The following is a 13,848-nucleotide window of genomic DNA, read 5'->3' on the forward strand; positions in this document are numbered from 1 at the left end:
AACTTTGGTACCCAAATTTTCTTTGTTGTGGGTCTGTTTTTGGTGGTGTTAAGTCTGGTGTTGTGCAACACGGGGGGCAACATCAGCCTTGACTTCCAATACATGCAGTCATTCCTGGTCTTGAAACAAAAAGACCTGATGTGATCTGGTTTAAAACAGTAATGACACAAAAAATGGCGCTTCCATTGCTTTGGCTTTTGAGGAGGAACACACTCTTTTGATGGAGAATTCTTGAATGGCGGAGCGACAGTGGGTGTGCTAGAAGTATTGCTACTTTCTTTCACAAACACAGTTGGTTTTGATGATTCTCCACCTTCAAACACTCTGTTTTCTATCCCTATACCAGCCTTACCATCTTTACCCATTATAAAATCAAGCTTAGATGTACTTGAATTAAACTTAACAAGTATTAGAGTTACCTTTTCAAACCCCCTTATCTTTGCAAAATTCAAGAATTTTCTTACTTAGAATCACTTCAAGCTTGGCCATGGCAGACTTCAAATCAGAGTTTTCTTTAGAGAGAGTTGTGTTCAACTTGTTCCGTTTGATTTGATCAGCATACAACTCTTCATAAAGTTCATGTACACACTCTAGAGTTATATCATAATTGACAGCTTCTTGATCACCAAAATTACCAAAAGTAGATGTATTCAAGCAAACTGATTTTTCACTGGTGTTGCGACTTGATGTTGCAACACCGGAGGCAACACCCAGTGGGTTGACTTGAAAACATCTCTTTTCTTTCAGCAATGCAGCCAGGGAGGTGTGATCTTCTTCATAATTCTGTTCTTGATCTCTGTCAGAGTCATCATCTCTCAAGAAAACAGTCATACCTTTGTGGAATTGATTTGCACATTCAATTGCATAGTGTCCATATCCATTGCATTCCCTGCATTGCACATAATCAAAATTCTTGGTATTAGATTCATAATTAATAACATACCTTGGTTGAGATGGTTCTCGAGTAGGTGACACCCTCAACAAATTTTCAGGAGCAGGAAAACTAGGTTGCTTAAACTGTTGTCCAAATTTCCGTTTGTCTCTTCTCCTCAAATAATCTTCAAACTTCTTGGTGATCAAGGAAATTAAATCTTCACATAAATCTGAATTATTAACTTCCGGTGGTCGGAGTGTGACGTTAGCCACCGACACGTCCATGATAAACCTACAAAACAAAAATAACCAGAATCTCTCTTAGTAAAGTCAAGAGTTGGCTCTAATGCCACTTGACAGAAATCGTATTACAGTTGTAGGATAAAATCAAGAGTCGGTGTTGTCCGCGGTGTTATAACACCAAAGACAACACAGTGCAGCGAAAAATAAATACGTAAAATAAACAAAAATAAACAAGACCAGAGATTAATTTTGCACGAGTATAAAAACTCGTGCGGGTGCCTTAGGGCTAAATATCACTAAAAAAAGTAATATCAGTCTTACAAAGCAATACTAGTGATTTTACGAAAAATCAATAAATCCTAAATTCCTCAACAAGTTGAGAAATCAAACTTGCATCCTAAATAAATCAGAGTAAAACAAATCAGATGCAACTCCCGTAGCCTAAATTTGAAGAGACAAAAAAGATCTTCGATCAACATAGTTTCCACAGTGTTGTCTCTGATGTCTTCAACACGAACGGCAGCACGGGGACAACAGCAACGACGACTGCAAAATCAGCTTCAGAAATCTTCAAATTCTTCAACAGATTTCTTCAGTATATGCGCAGAGAATTATCGTATGAAGCCCTGTTCTTTCTTGTGCGTGAAAACCTCCTTATAGATTGAAATCCAAGCCTTGAAGGTCAGATGTAACTCCCGTAGCCTAAATTTGAAGAGACAAAAAAGATCTTCGATCAACACAGTTCCCACAGTGTTGTCTCTGTTGTCTTCAACACGAACTGCAGCACGGGGACAACAGCAACGACGGCTGCAAAATCAGCTTCAGAAATCTTCAAATTCTTCAACAGATTTCTTCAGTATATGCGCAGAGAATTATCGTTTGAAGCCCTGTTCTTTCTTGTGCGTGAAAACCTCCTTATAGATTCGAAATATACATAAGATATTTGCCAAATATAATCAATTAATATCTAAGATTTTAAGGGCCAAAAATTTCAAAGAATAATATTCCTTTCGGACATCTAAAAAAGACTTCTCAATTGTTCATTAAAATTATACTTGGAAAATATTTTTAAAAAAATTAAAAAAATATTATCTTAATGCATATTTTAAAAATGTTCTATTATAAAATATTAAAAATAATTTTAAAATACATTTACAAACCAAACCTAAAATAAAACAGTACGTGGAGAAGGTAGGAAGCCAGGAGCCCCCTAAAATTTTAGTGGCACTTATGTAAATAAACACAAAATTCAGCCCTATTTTGTGCTCACAAATTCGGAATTTACTGATATTTTTACCCATTTCGCGCCTCTTCCCCTTCCCGCCTCACCCTCGTAAAACCCAGCAGGTTACACACACTCACACCTCTATACACACACAAGCACGTGTTTGTATTTGGTTGCATACATCGTCATCTGGTACGAAATCGAAGAGGGTATTCGGAAAAGACGATGTTTTTCTCGCATACATTCTTGGCAAGGAAGGGGCCGTTGGGCACGGTTTGGTGCGCCGCCCATTTGCAGCACAAGCTCAAGAAATCTCATTACACCTCTACTCACATTCCGTCTACTGTTGGTCCGTCCCTATCTCTTCATTTTCTCCATTTATTTATGCTCGATTTGCAATTTTCATTTGTGGGGTTTGATTGAAATCTATCAGACTTTGATGAGAAAAAAAGCGGATTTTTTTAAATTTATTTTGGATTTGATATCTTCTGCACTGGATTTCTTGAAAGATTCATCATTTTTTATTGAATTGAACGATGATTAATGAGATGATTGGTTTTTTGATTCAATGGGCTTCTGAATCTTCATTGAGGTGACAAAGTTTCACTTTTTTAGTTTCATTTTGCTAACCCTGGTTTCGAGAATTTGTTTTGAATTTTTTTTTGTGTGGTAAGATTAGAATATTCTCTCAAAGATTACATTTTGGTTGGTTTAAGTTTCTTATGCTTACAAGTGTTCCATCAAGATTATATTTTTCCAGTATCACGACATTGTTTACTTTGTAATTTTCTTGTTGGTTGGAAGCTCCAACTAGAGTTTGATTTGGTACCTCTACATATTTGAACCCCCTGAATAATCGGGAATTGATGTGTCTGCTCCTTTTTAGATAGAATGTATTGTGTGTGTTGGTCACTGATTTGTCTGAATCTGCTGCATTCTTATTACTTCAAGTTTCCTTGTAGTTGATGCTTGGTGCATAGTTTTTGAAAGCATTATTTGGTTGTTTAGTCTGCAGTTAATTACTTATGTGCATGGAGGGATGCTCGGTCTTAAGCCATCCACCATATGTTCATCCCCTTCTGTTCGAATTGTATTAGTTGTTAGTTTTGATCTTTGTTGATGCGACAAGTGTTTGCTGCTTGTTTTACAGAACGAATCATGTGTCCCGAGGTGCCTTTAGCGCTAAGAATGTCAGGACATCTTTTGCTCGGGGTCGTACGGATATATTCAAAGCAAGTTGACTATCTCTACGACTATTGTAATGATGTAAGGATTACAATAAACAGGGTCTATACATCTGTCAATGTCAATCTGCCAGAAGATGCCAATCATGCTCCATATCACTCTATCACTTTACCGCAAGCTTTTGATCTTGATGCTTTGGATGTAGATGATTGTTATAAAAACTGGTATGTTTTGATGAAACTTCTTACATTGTCCTCTGTTAGAAAAATATGCTGATAAATTCAGGAATTTGTTTTTTAGGGACCAAGATTCACATGTTAAGAGCCAGGATGACATAACATTGATGGGTATTGATAATTAAATGGCTGCTTACTTGATGATTTTGGAGTTTCATATCTTCTTGTTATCGTTTTCCCTCATATTAGTACTGATAGTGAGCCTCTTGATTTGTATCCAACAGATCAAGTTCCAACTGGGAAAGATCCTTACATCGTCATCTCGTTTAGTGAGGTGCCAACTATTTTCTGAGCCTTTAGTTGGTGAATTGATGCATTTAAATGTCCTATTAAATCTTAATTCCATTACAACAATGATGCTCTTGTAGGATGACCTGAGAGGTTTGTCATCCACACAAGAAAGGTTAGCATCAGAAGCTGTGCCTATGGAGGAGGAGTAAGAATAACACGAATTATCAAAATTTAACAATTCATTACTTTCTTGAGTAAGTTATGAATCTCTTCGTTATTCTTGCAGTGTTCCCCCTCCAGTTCAACTGGATACAGATGCTGGTTATGTACACCGGTCCCCACAAAGTCCAATCGGCGTTGATGAAAGAATTATTGGAAATAGCAGCCCACGAGATCTGCCGAGCATTGAAATTATGCGTCATACTAAACATCATGATTTTGATTTCACTAATTCTCCCGTTCTGCCTGATCGTGCTGATCCAGACAAATACCTCGAGGAACAAATCCTGAAAGATAAACAAACCTATACTCCTGTTAGAGAAGATGCAGTATTTCCAGATGGGCATTCTCCTTCATCTCATAGGCATGAAGAAGAACATTCATTTGAGCACTTGGATACTTCGATAAATTTTGGTGGGTGCAAGTCTATGATCATAAAAAAATTAGATATATGTTGCCCATGTCATTGACATGACATCTGATCCATTGGTTTGCAGTCCACCGGACACCTGAAATAGAAATCCAAGAAACTCCACCTGTTGCACAACCAAAAGTGCAAAGGAGAAAAAGAAAGAGAAAGCAATTTTTCGACGAGTCTACTGTATTCAGTAACCAGTATGGTTTCTTAAAAGTAATTTGTTTTTAGACTCATTTTATATATGTTCCTTTGTAAATATTTTGGACCGGTGATATAGGCACATAAAGAATGCATTAAGCGATACGACTGGTATTCGTCGGGTGAAGAAAAGCTGTCCTTGTTCTTTGCTTGACATTTGGAAAGTAAACAACAGACGAAAGAAGGATCAAGTCTTTTTTGAGCCCTTGATATCTGGTCAGTAGCATTTTTCTCAAATATATTTACTAGATCTGTCAGCTTTGGAAATTTTTTCATGTGAAACAACTTGAATTTGCAGGATCTTGTGCTGCTATTCAGGATATCTATAAAGAAGACTTTATTACTTCTAAACCTCATTTAATTATCACAGAAAAAGAACACCAAGAGACAAATGTTTCTCAATATATGCGCAACAATGATGATAATATAGAAATTGAACATCTTCGTCACAATGAGCATGCATCACCGGAAAGATTTATACCTTCGTTCTCCAAAACCACGCCGCCTTCAACTGGGAGAAGCCGGAGAATCCAGCTGACTCCCAAAAACTCCAACCATAAATCCCAATCAGAAGGTCTGGAAACTACAGAAGGATTTGGAACGATACCGGTCACAGGAATGGGATTATCTTCTGGACTTCATGATTCAGAAATGAGAACCCCTGAAACATTCTTCGGGGATGGGCTTCATCATGAGAATACAACACTTTTCGATATTCCAGAGCTGTTGAATTCTGCAGGAGTACGTCGCCCATAACTCTTACAATATTTACTTCGGAGTTTGTACTTGATTTTCTTGGACTTGGCTGCGCTTTCCTTTCGTAGTTAGTGAAGCTCTCTCTTATTTCATTATTAATATTTGATTATTCCCTTACATGCAACATCATTGCCATGAGTTGACATGATTTTGGTTTTAGTGAACTGACTGTGTCGTGGGGTAAAAAAAGTGTATTCGAAAAGTAAGGAAGTTTTTTGCACACGTTTGCTTTGGTTTGCACCCACTTTAATGAGTTTGGATTAATGAGATTCACGTCCTTCTGTTGTTCCCCTGTCATTGTCTGCTTTTGGAGTTCAACTTGCTTCTTCTTAGTCTTCTTTTAATATCAAGATCATTCACTGAACTTTTATTTTGTCAACGATGTGATGTGATGCACCTCATGGACAGTTCATCTAACATGCTACTTTTTTTTTTCCCTGTAGGAACTTAGTTTTTTGGGACAAGATGATAATTCTCCAGCTGGTAATTTTTCAAACAAAAAGCTATTTTATTCACTTGATTATCAAAATAGATACTTACCTGTGGCTGGATAGGATCCCGAGGAACACCAGAATTTGGTTTGCCCTCGATAAATCAGGGAACCCCAGAATTACGAGCAATGTCTGCAAGAACAAGGTGCATTATTTGCCTCCCTGGAATCCCTTCAGATTTAACCAAGACCCCAAACTAAGTCCAGTAGCATTGCATGGATTCATCTGCAATGGCGCTTTTAAATGTTGAAATTTTGTGGGATATGCATGCAGGGCCGTGGCTCAATATTTGAAGAAGCAGTCATCTGCAACCCCTTTGTCAGGCAAATCAGGTGAATCATCATCTGGAGATCTCAGTATGAACAAGATTTTGGAAGGCAAACCAAGAAAGATATGCGCTCGAATGTTTTCTGAGACTTTGGTAAGTTACAAAAATCCATGCACTGTATATCTGTAATGGGTTTGACTTGAAACCGAATGCTAAATAATACTAATATCTAGGGAGTCTAGTCTCGTTGTTCTAATTGCATATAATTTATGTAGGACATTGACAAATACATCCGTCTCAGCTTTCCTGGGAAACATGTCTTGATTCTATTAAAGGCTAACAATTCTTACTTGGCTGCTTCCCTTTCTTCACTTTACGACATTGTATCAGATTTGATGTACATCACGTCTTATTAGTAACAGTTGTTTATGTCAATTAAGTCAATATTGTTGAGATTTACTATGCTTTGAACTCCACCCATTTCCTCTCAAGTCCAACAATGTTCCCTATAAACCTTGGTACTTACCTTAGCTATTCATGAATTTATTCCCAGGTTTTGAAGAATTATGGGCTCGTAGATTTGCATCAAGAAGAGGCTTATAGTGATATCACTCTGAAGATAACTCCTCAACTCTCGAAAGGATAATTCTCAGGCTGAAAAATCCCTGGTAGTGGTAGTTAGTGTAAATAGGTAAGTGATTCCTGTTTTGATTAACTATATCTTGAACCTACTTGAATCAAATCAAACCGACCGGTTTTCATGAATTCTTTCCGATGACCATCATAGTTTATACCATGCAGCAAAATTTGTATACTAGCTGGATTCATATGATTCAGAAAGACATCAACAGTTTCAGAATCAGCACTCAAGTTAAAGCTTGTTCAATTTTGGGCAATCCGAGTCGGGTTGTTTTTGTAAGGTTATTGAGTTATATCTTATAAACTGTCATGTGTTTATTCCTGCTAGCCTTCTTGGTCATGTATACTACTTGGAAGTAGGGATGACAATTTCCTCCGAACCCGATGGGGAATCCGATTCCCGACCCAAATGGAGGAGGGTATGGAGGCGTGTTTTGAACCCGATTAAATAAATGGGTATTTGGGGATCTCGTATATGGGAATGGAGGAGGATGTAGTAATATACTACCGATACCCGACCCGATACCCGATTAAATAAATATATATGCATACATACATACATACATACATACATACATACATATTAATTTATATTAATTAAATGCTAATTTAATTTTTTTGTTGAATTATGTTAGTTAGATGGAACAATGAAAATTATTCGTATAAATCTAATGTTATTTTGTAGGACTTTTATTTTTTATATAATATTTAGGTTGTAGATTTTTTACTATGTTTCATTTTTTATTGTTCCCTTCAAAATTTTGGTATAAAAATCTAGTAAATAAATATAATTTTATCGAAATAATTCAAATTTGAAAAAATGTATTTGTATGGAGTAGATATGATAAATGAGTATATGGGTAGGGTATGGATATTCGATCCTCCGACGGGTATGGAGATGGAGATGAAATTCAATACCCGATGGGTATGGGTATGGGTATGAGGATGGAGACACGATATCCTATCCATTTCCGACCCATTGCCATCCGTATTGGGAAGTATGACCTTCAGACCCTTTTGTAGTGAGAAATTAAGCGAATGGGGAACAGGACACATTATTTTAAAGCAGTGAGCCCTGTTACAAAAGTTTTTCGAGAATGTTTGAGCACAAAAATGGAACCAAAGGTGCAAGAAAAACCGACTATTTTCTTCCCAGAAGTGGCTTGGCACTCTTGCAGAGATACTTTGTTTAAGATGTAGCATCTCATGTGAAATCATGGTGGTTACTTACACTATACAGAGTAGAAAACTGGGACTGATTAATTAATCTGAAATCAAATCCAATTTTTAATTCCATCAGATTTTAATGGACATCATAAGTGACAGTCATTGGTCCATGCATGTAATTAACTGCCATAAACTTTAGAATTTTGCTTCTCCAGCAATTCTAGGTTGATTGAACAAATCATGCCTAATATATATGGAGTTCGTCCGTTTTATTTATATATATTATCACTGATACAAGGGTAACAACTAACTGATCATGTAAATAAACTAATCATCCTTGAAATGCGCTAAAAATTTATTACATATTTTAAGATTGAGTGCTTGCCACTTGATTCAATTTACTGCTGGTGGTATCGACACAACTCCATCTTTTCAAACGCACAACGACCCAAGCGTGACGTGTCAGTCGTTCTGCAAAGCATGATTTAATTTTATACAACAAGAAGAAAAGAAGCTATTGAAGCTTTTCAAGTAGAGTTCATTACACACAAAAACATACCTTAGTTTGGATCGCATGTTGTTTTGTCAATCATCTCTGTTCAAAGAAATGGCCAACATATGCTGTGCTAGCTTCTTCTACTTCAAACGCTCACCAATCTTCCATGAAAACCTTTCAAACAGAACATCACAATCTATCAACTTTCCAAAGTGGCTAACAAGCATCGGTTCCATGAAAGCCCGAACAAGATTCGTCGCAAACTTTCCTCATCTATTTTCATCGAATCCGTCAGCGTCTTCATCTATATCCCAACGAACTGGAAAGCTGAAGATTTTGTCGATTTTGAAAGACCCTTGTTGGTTGATTATCGACTCGACTTCCAGTTGGCACGGCATGTAGATTGGCACATTGAAAGAATACAAATCATCTTTCTCCAGAAGTCCCTGTAACAAAGTTTGATGAATTTAATGAGCATAAATCTTCTGTTACACTAGGTTCAGATTTGTGACATCTAGCAATGTATAAAATAATACAATAACTTGATATCATCTCTTCTGCTACTTTAGACAGTTGAAAAAACTACCTGAGTAACCATGTCGAGAAGCGTTTGTGCAAGCACGTCGTAATGGACGTATTCTTCCTTGGCAGAGAAATCATCACCACTTCTGTTGATGAATGTCAACACCATACGCCCGCCAGGCGCCATTTCCTCAGCTCTCAAGATAAGAAATGTGAACCAGTCACTTTTATATTGCTCGGCGTACGCGTCGAGTACCTCCGGTGGACTAGTCATTGTAATGAATATATTTTCTTTGTTCTGCCTCACCAATCCTTGCGGAACCTGAAATATTAGGAGAGAAATATGTAAAGAAAGGAAGACACTGCAGGCTTTGTAGCTTAAGATACATAAATATATATCTCTGATATGATTCTTAATGATAAATTTTTATTTTGTATTATTGAGATGATGAACAAACATTACTATATCAAAACAATTTATCTAGAAAATACAATAACCTGAGACAACCACTGAAGACTGGTTGAAGAATAAGCAAAGTGGAGACTCTTTCTTGGAAATAGCCTAGTATAGAAAGACCCCGGCAAGCCGTGTATATAACACTGTGATCTTGGTCCGCAAACAAGTTCTTTTTCACTTTCCACCAACTCGAATAAACCATTGAATTCGTTATAGGGAAGATCATTCAGAAAAAACCGAAATTCTTGCCGATTGTTGCCATTTTTACGCAAGTTTTGAATAGTGTCCATCACATGAGCCACGACTGAAAGTGAATTAGGCCCCAACGCGCACCCCAAATCAACCATGTTGAAGCAGCAATCGGAGAATTCATCTTTCTCCAACATATTTATTAGGGTTTCGTCTAAAAGACCCCATGTTTTTGATATCACAACATTCTGCAAGATTGATTATATTTTTTAATAACATAGTGTATGATCGAGAGCTTGTCACTTTAATTTACCAAAAGATATAGTTGGGTGGTAACGTTGCAACTCGTCATAAAATATAGTATCGAGTGTTTGCCGCTTTAACAAAAACTATAACTTGTGGTAATTGTGCAACTTAAATCAGCCATAGAGCCATGATTCGATAGAAACTCTTTTTCCTATATATATCATATAGTGGACGAGTGTTATATATAGTAGGATTGGATGTTTGTCGCTTTTCGCTCTTCAAATAAGGAGAATATTGCACTTCAACAAATTCACTCTCTATAATTGCAATCTTTGCAATCAATGAAAATCTAACCTGTGACCTTAACTCTGATACCAATTACAAAATCGAGTGCATCCGGCTTTACCAAAAGTTATATCTAGTGCTAACAGTGCAACTCAAATTTTAAAATTTTATAGCAGCTTAAATATCACGGTTCGATCACTCTCCTATATGACAATTATTGCATCCTCAACATAAAGACTACTATTTTGGGCTATCAAATATTGATCAATTATAAAATACTTACCTGACACTTCCATAATTACTTTAGACGTCTTTTCTAATTTATCATTTTAATAGATTAATGGTAGTTTTCTTTAGAACCAAAAAATAAAAATAAAAATAATAATAATTACAAAACCATCTTTACTCTACATCATAACTCTGTTTTTCTTTTGTATACGATCTTTCACGATTCATGCTCATACGGACCATCAAAATATGATCGAACCCCAACTTGGTAGCTAAATATCATTGGATTTGATTGTAGTAGTCTGGGTGTATTTCAAATACAAGATGTGTAATATCATGTTATAACAGTAATTGTTTTTTTAACGTAGGTTGAGATGATCCGTACGAAGGATTTTGTCTTGTATGTGTAAAAATTAAAGGAGAGAAAACTAGGTTTTTTATATCATGAAAAATTATATTTAAAAGTTACACAACAAGATGTTTATATAGTTAGATTAAATACAAGCAAACAATAAAAAGACTACTCTATCCTTATTAGCTAATAAATAGAAAAACCTAATAATAATAATATAATCTAATATAATCTAACATTCCCCTCAAACTCACGATGCTACAGCTAAAAGCATTGAGAGTTTGTCAGACAAGAAACGGAAGCGTGAAGCGGAATGTGCCTTGATAAACATATCAGCAATCTGTAGAGAAGAAGGAACAAACGGCAACATTATGGTGCCAAGCTGAAGATGGTGACGAGTAATGTGACAATCAATTTCAATATGTTTTGTCCGCTCATGAAAGACTGAATTACGTGCAATTTGAATAGCACTCTGATTATCACAAAATAACGGAGTAGGCCGAGCAAGAGAGACACCCATATCCGCAAGCAACCAACGCAACCAAACTATCTCACAAGTAGTAGAGGCCATGGCACGGTACTCAGCTTCTGTGGAAGATCTAGAAATAACATCTTGTTTCTTACTCTTCCAAGAGATTAGGGAATCACCGAGAAAAATGCAGAAGCCAGTGGTAGATTTGCGATCCGTAGGATCACCAGCCCAATCAGCATCAGAGTATGCGCGCAGTTCCAAAGATGAAGTATAAGGAAATAAAAGACTTTGAAATTGAGTTCCCCGAAGATACCTGAGAATATGGAGAACAGCAGCCCAATGAACTGTATTTGGTGCAGTGACAAACTGACTAACTACATGAACAACATGCGCAATATTTGGACGAGTCACGGTGAGATAAACCAAACTCCCAACAATAGTTCGGTACAAACTAGGATCCGGCAAAGGTAGGCCATCACACGGTGAATACCGAGCATTAATCTCAAGAGGAGTATCAGCAACTCTATTATCAGTGAGACGTTCACGCTCAAACAGATCAGATATATACTTTGACTGAGATAAGAGATAACCCTTTGGCGAAAAAGCGACCTCAATGCCCAGAAAGTAGCGTAGTATACCCAAATCTTTCATAGCAAAACAACGAGCCAACTCAGACTTCAAGGAAGCAATTCCATCAGAATCATCACCAGTAATTATCATGTCATCAACATATAATGATAAGAGAATACGACTTGCACTAGTACATTTAACAAATAATGCTGAATCATGATTACTAGGCAGAAAACCAAGCGAAGTGATAACTGTAGAGAACTTCTCAAACCAAGCACGGGGTGCTTGTTTGAGACCATAAAGTGCTTTACGAAGCCTGCAAACTTCACCAGGTTGGTGAGGAACACCAGGATGAGGTGTCATATAAACTTCTTCATGCAGATCACCATTAAGAAATGCATTCTTGACATCCATCTGAGATATTCTCCATCGACAAATAGAAGAAACAACAATCAGAGTACGAACAGTCGTCATTTTTGCAACAGGGGCAAATGTTTCCTCATAATCCATGCCATACTCCTGAGAATATCCTTTAGCAACAAGACGAGCTTTGTATCGTTCAATAGACCCATCAGATTTAGTTTTGATCTTATAGACCCAATGAGAACCAATTGTGTGTTTTCCTAGTGGCAGCGGTACCAAATCCCATGTATGAGTTTGATGCAGAGCAGTCAGTTCCTCGGCCATAGCATTCTGCCAAACAGGGTTACGAACAGCTTCTCTATAGGATACAGGCTCAGATAGACAACGAACATATGCAATAAATGAAGCAAAAGAACGAGAATAGCAAGAGTAAGCAAAATCTGGTAGCTTAGAAGACTTACGAACACGAGTAGACTGACGACGGCTAGAAGGATCATCCGCAACCTCAGGAGATGATTGGGTAGTGATAGAAGCAGGATGAGGTATTGCAGGTGTCTCAGTACCAGATTCGGTTGAGCTACCAGTAGGGGATGTTTGTGAAGCTTCTTTAGTATCAGTTTCGAAGGGATCAATGCAGAGAAGATCTGACTTTGTCATATTATGTGAACCAGCAGGAATAGAAAAGAATGAAATATGCTCAAGAAACATAACATGACGAGAAATATACAATTTTTGACTAACAGGATCATAGCAACGATATCCTTTTTGACCAACACCATAACCCAAAAAGACACACAGAGCAGACCGAGGGGCTAATTTATTACGCTCGACATGTGGACGTAGGACGAAACAAGTACAACCAAAAACACGCAAAGAGGAATAGTCAGGAGCATGCCCATATAATTTTTCAAAAGGTGACAAGCCTGAATTGTGTGAGGTTGGAATTCTATTAATCACGTGAGCAGTGGTAAGGATTGCTTCCCCCCAAAAGACACTAGGAACACTAGCAGAAAATAAAAATGACCGAGCTGTTTCAACAAGATGCCTATGTTTCCTTTCACCTACACCATTTTGTTCAGGAGTATCCGTACAAGAGGTTTGATGAATAGTACCATCAGAAGCCAGTAAATGGGAAAATTCGGTCGAAGTGTATTCACCCCCCAAATCACAACGAAAGCACTTTATGACACTAGAATGTTGAGTTTTCACAAGAGCTCTAAAGTTATTGAAAATAGTAAGGTAATCAGTCCTACATTTCATAAGATAAATCCAAGAGTAATGAGTGAAATCATCAATAAATGAAACATAGTATCGTGACCCCCTTTTTGTAGAAACAGGATAGGGTCCCCACACATCAGAATGAATAAGATCAAATGGAGCAGAAGAAAATGAAATACTTTTATTAAACGGTAAATCAGAGAATTTAGCCAGTTTACAACCACTACAATCAGAAATATCAGAACTTTTGAAAGATCCTAAGACTCCTGTAGAAGCTAGAAACTGCAAACGAGACGCTGAA

At 37.1% G+C, this 13,848-nt stretch overlaps 2 protein-coding genes across 3 annotated transcripts; one reads left to right on the plus strand and one right to left on the minus strand.

Annotated features, from left to right (window-relative positions):
* Positions 1–2,469: 2,469 nt before the first annotated feature.
* Positions 2,470–7,507, plus strand: LOC140884531 (sister chromatid cohesion 1 protein 3). 2 transcript variants are annotated; one of them, XM_073291311.1, is made up of 14 exons: positions 2,470–2,690; positions 3,492–3,750; positions 3,827–3,873; positions 3,987–4,036; positions 4,131–4,198; positions 4,280–4,626; positions 4,710–4,827; positions 4,908–5,044; positions 5,127–5,569; positions 6,028–6,067; positions 6,139–6,220; positions 6,349–6,496; positions 6,897–7,034; positions 7,145–7,507. In XM_073291311.1, the coding sequence occupies exons 1-13, from the start codon at positions 2,567–2,569 to the stop codon at positions 6,987–6,989; spliced, it is 1,956 nt and encodes a 651-aa protein (XP_073147412.1). In that variant the 5' UTR covers positions 2,470–2,566; the 3' UTR covers positions 6,990–7,034; positions 7,145–7,507. The 2 variants fall into 2 exon arrangements, with proteins under 2 accessions (XP_073147412.1, XP_073147413.1); XM_073291312.1 differs by having other exon boundaries at positions 4,131–4,165.
* A 1,407-nt stretch (positions 7,508–8,914) lies between these two features.
* On the minus strand, positions 8,915–10,010 carry LOC140877240 (benzoate carboxyl methyltransferase-like). Its single transcript, XM_073280769.1, has 3 exons — positions 9,666–10,010; positions 9,232–9,489; positions 8,915–9,091 (listed from the first exon to the last, which is right to left on the minus strand). Exons 1-3 carry the CDS (start codon positions 10,008–10,010, stop codon positions 8,915–8,917), a joined length of 780 nt encoding a protein of 259 aa, XP_073136870.1.
* Between the last annotated feature and the right edge of the window lie 3,838 nt (positions 10,011–13,848).

This window comes from Henckelia pumila, chromosome 2 (genome assembly GCF_033568475.1).
Source record: "Henckelia pumila isolate YLH828 chromosome 2, ASM3356847v2, whole genome shotgun sequence".
In the NCBI taxonomy this organism is placed as follows: domain Eukaryota; kingdom Viridiplantae; phylum Streptophyta; class Magnoliopsida; order Lamiales; family Gesneriaceae; genus Henckelia; species Henckelia pumila.

Excerpts from the sequence above, each read along its gene's own strand:
- LOC140884531 (XM_073291311.1), top strand. The coding sequence starts at position 2,567 with ATGTTTTTCTCGCATACATTCTTGGCAAGGAAGGGGCCGTTGGGCACG. Across the intron at positions 2,691-3,491 it reads TCACATTCCGTCTACTGTTG|AACGAATCATGTGTCCCGAG; the intron begins GTCCGTCCCTAT and ends CTTGTTTTACAG. Across the intron at positions 3,751-3,826 it reads GATGATTGTTATAAAAACTG|GGACCAAGATTCACATGTTA; the intron begins GTATGTTTTGAT and ends TTTGTTTTTTAG.
- LOC140877240 (XM_073280769.1), bottom strand. The coding sequence starts at position 10,010 with ATGTTGGAGAAAGATGAATTCTCCGATTGCTGCTTCAACATGGTTGAT. Across the intron at positions 9,490-9,665 it reads GTCTTCAGTGGTTGTCTCAG|GTTCCGCAAGGATTGGTGAG; the intron begins GTTATTGTATTT and ends CTAATATTTCAG. Across the intron at positions 9,092-9,231 it reads TTCTCGACATGGTTACTCAG|GGACTTCTGGAGAAAGATGA; the intron begins GTAGTTTTTTCA and ends ACTTTGTTACAG.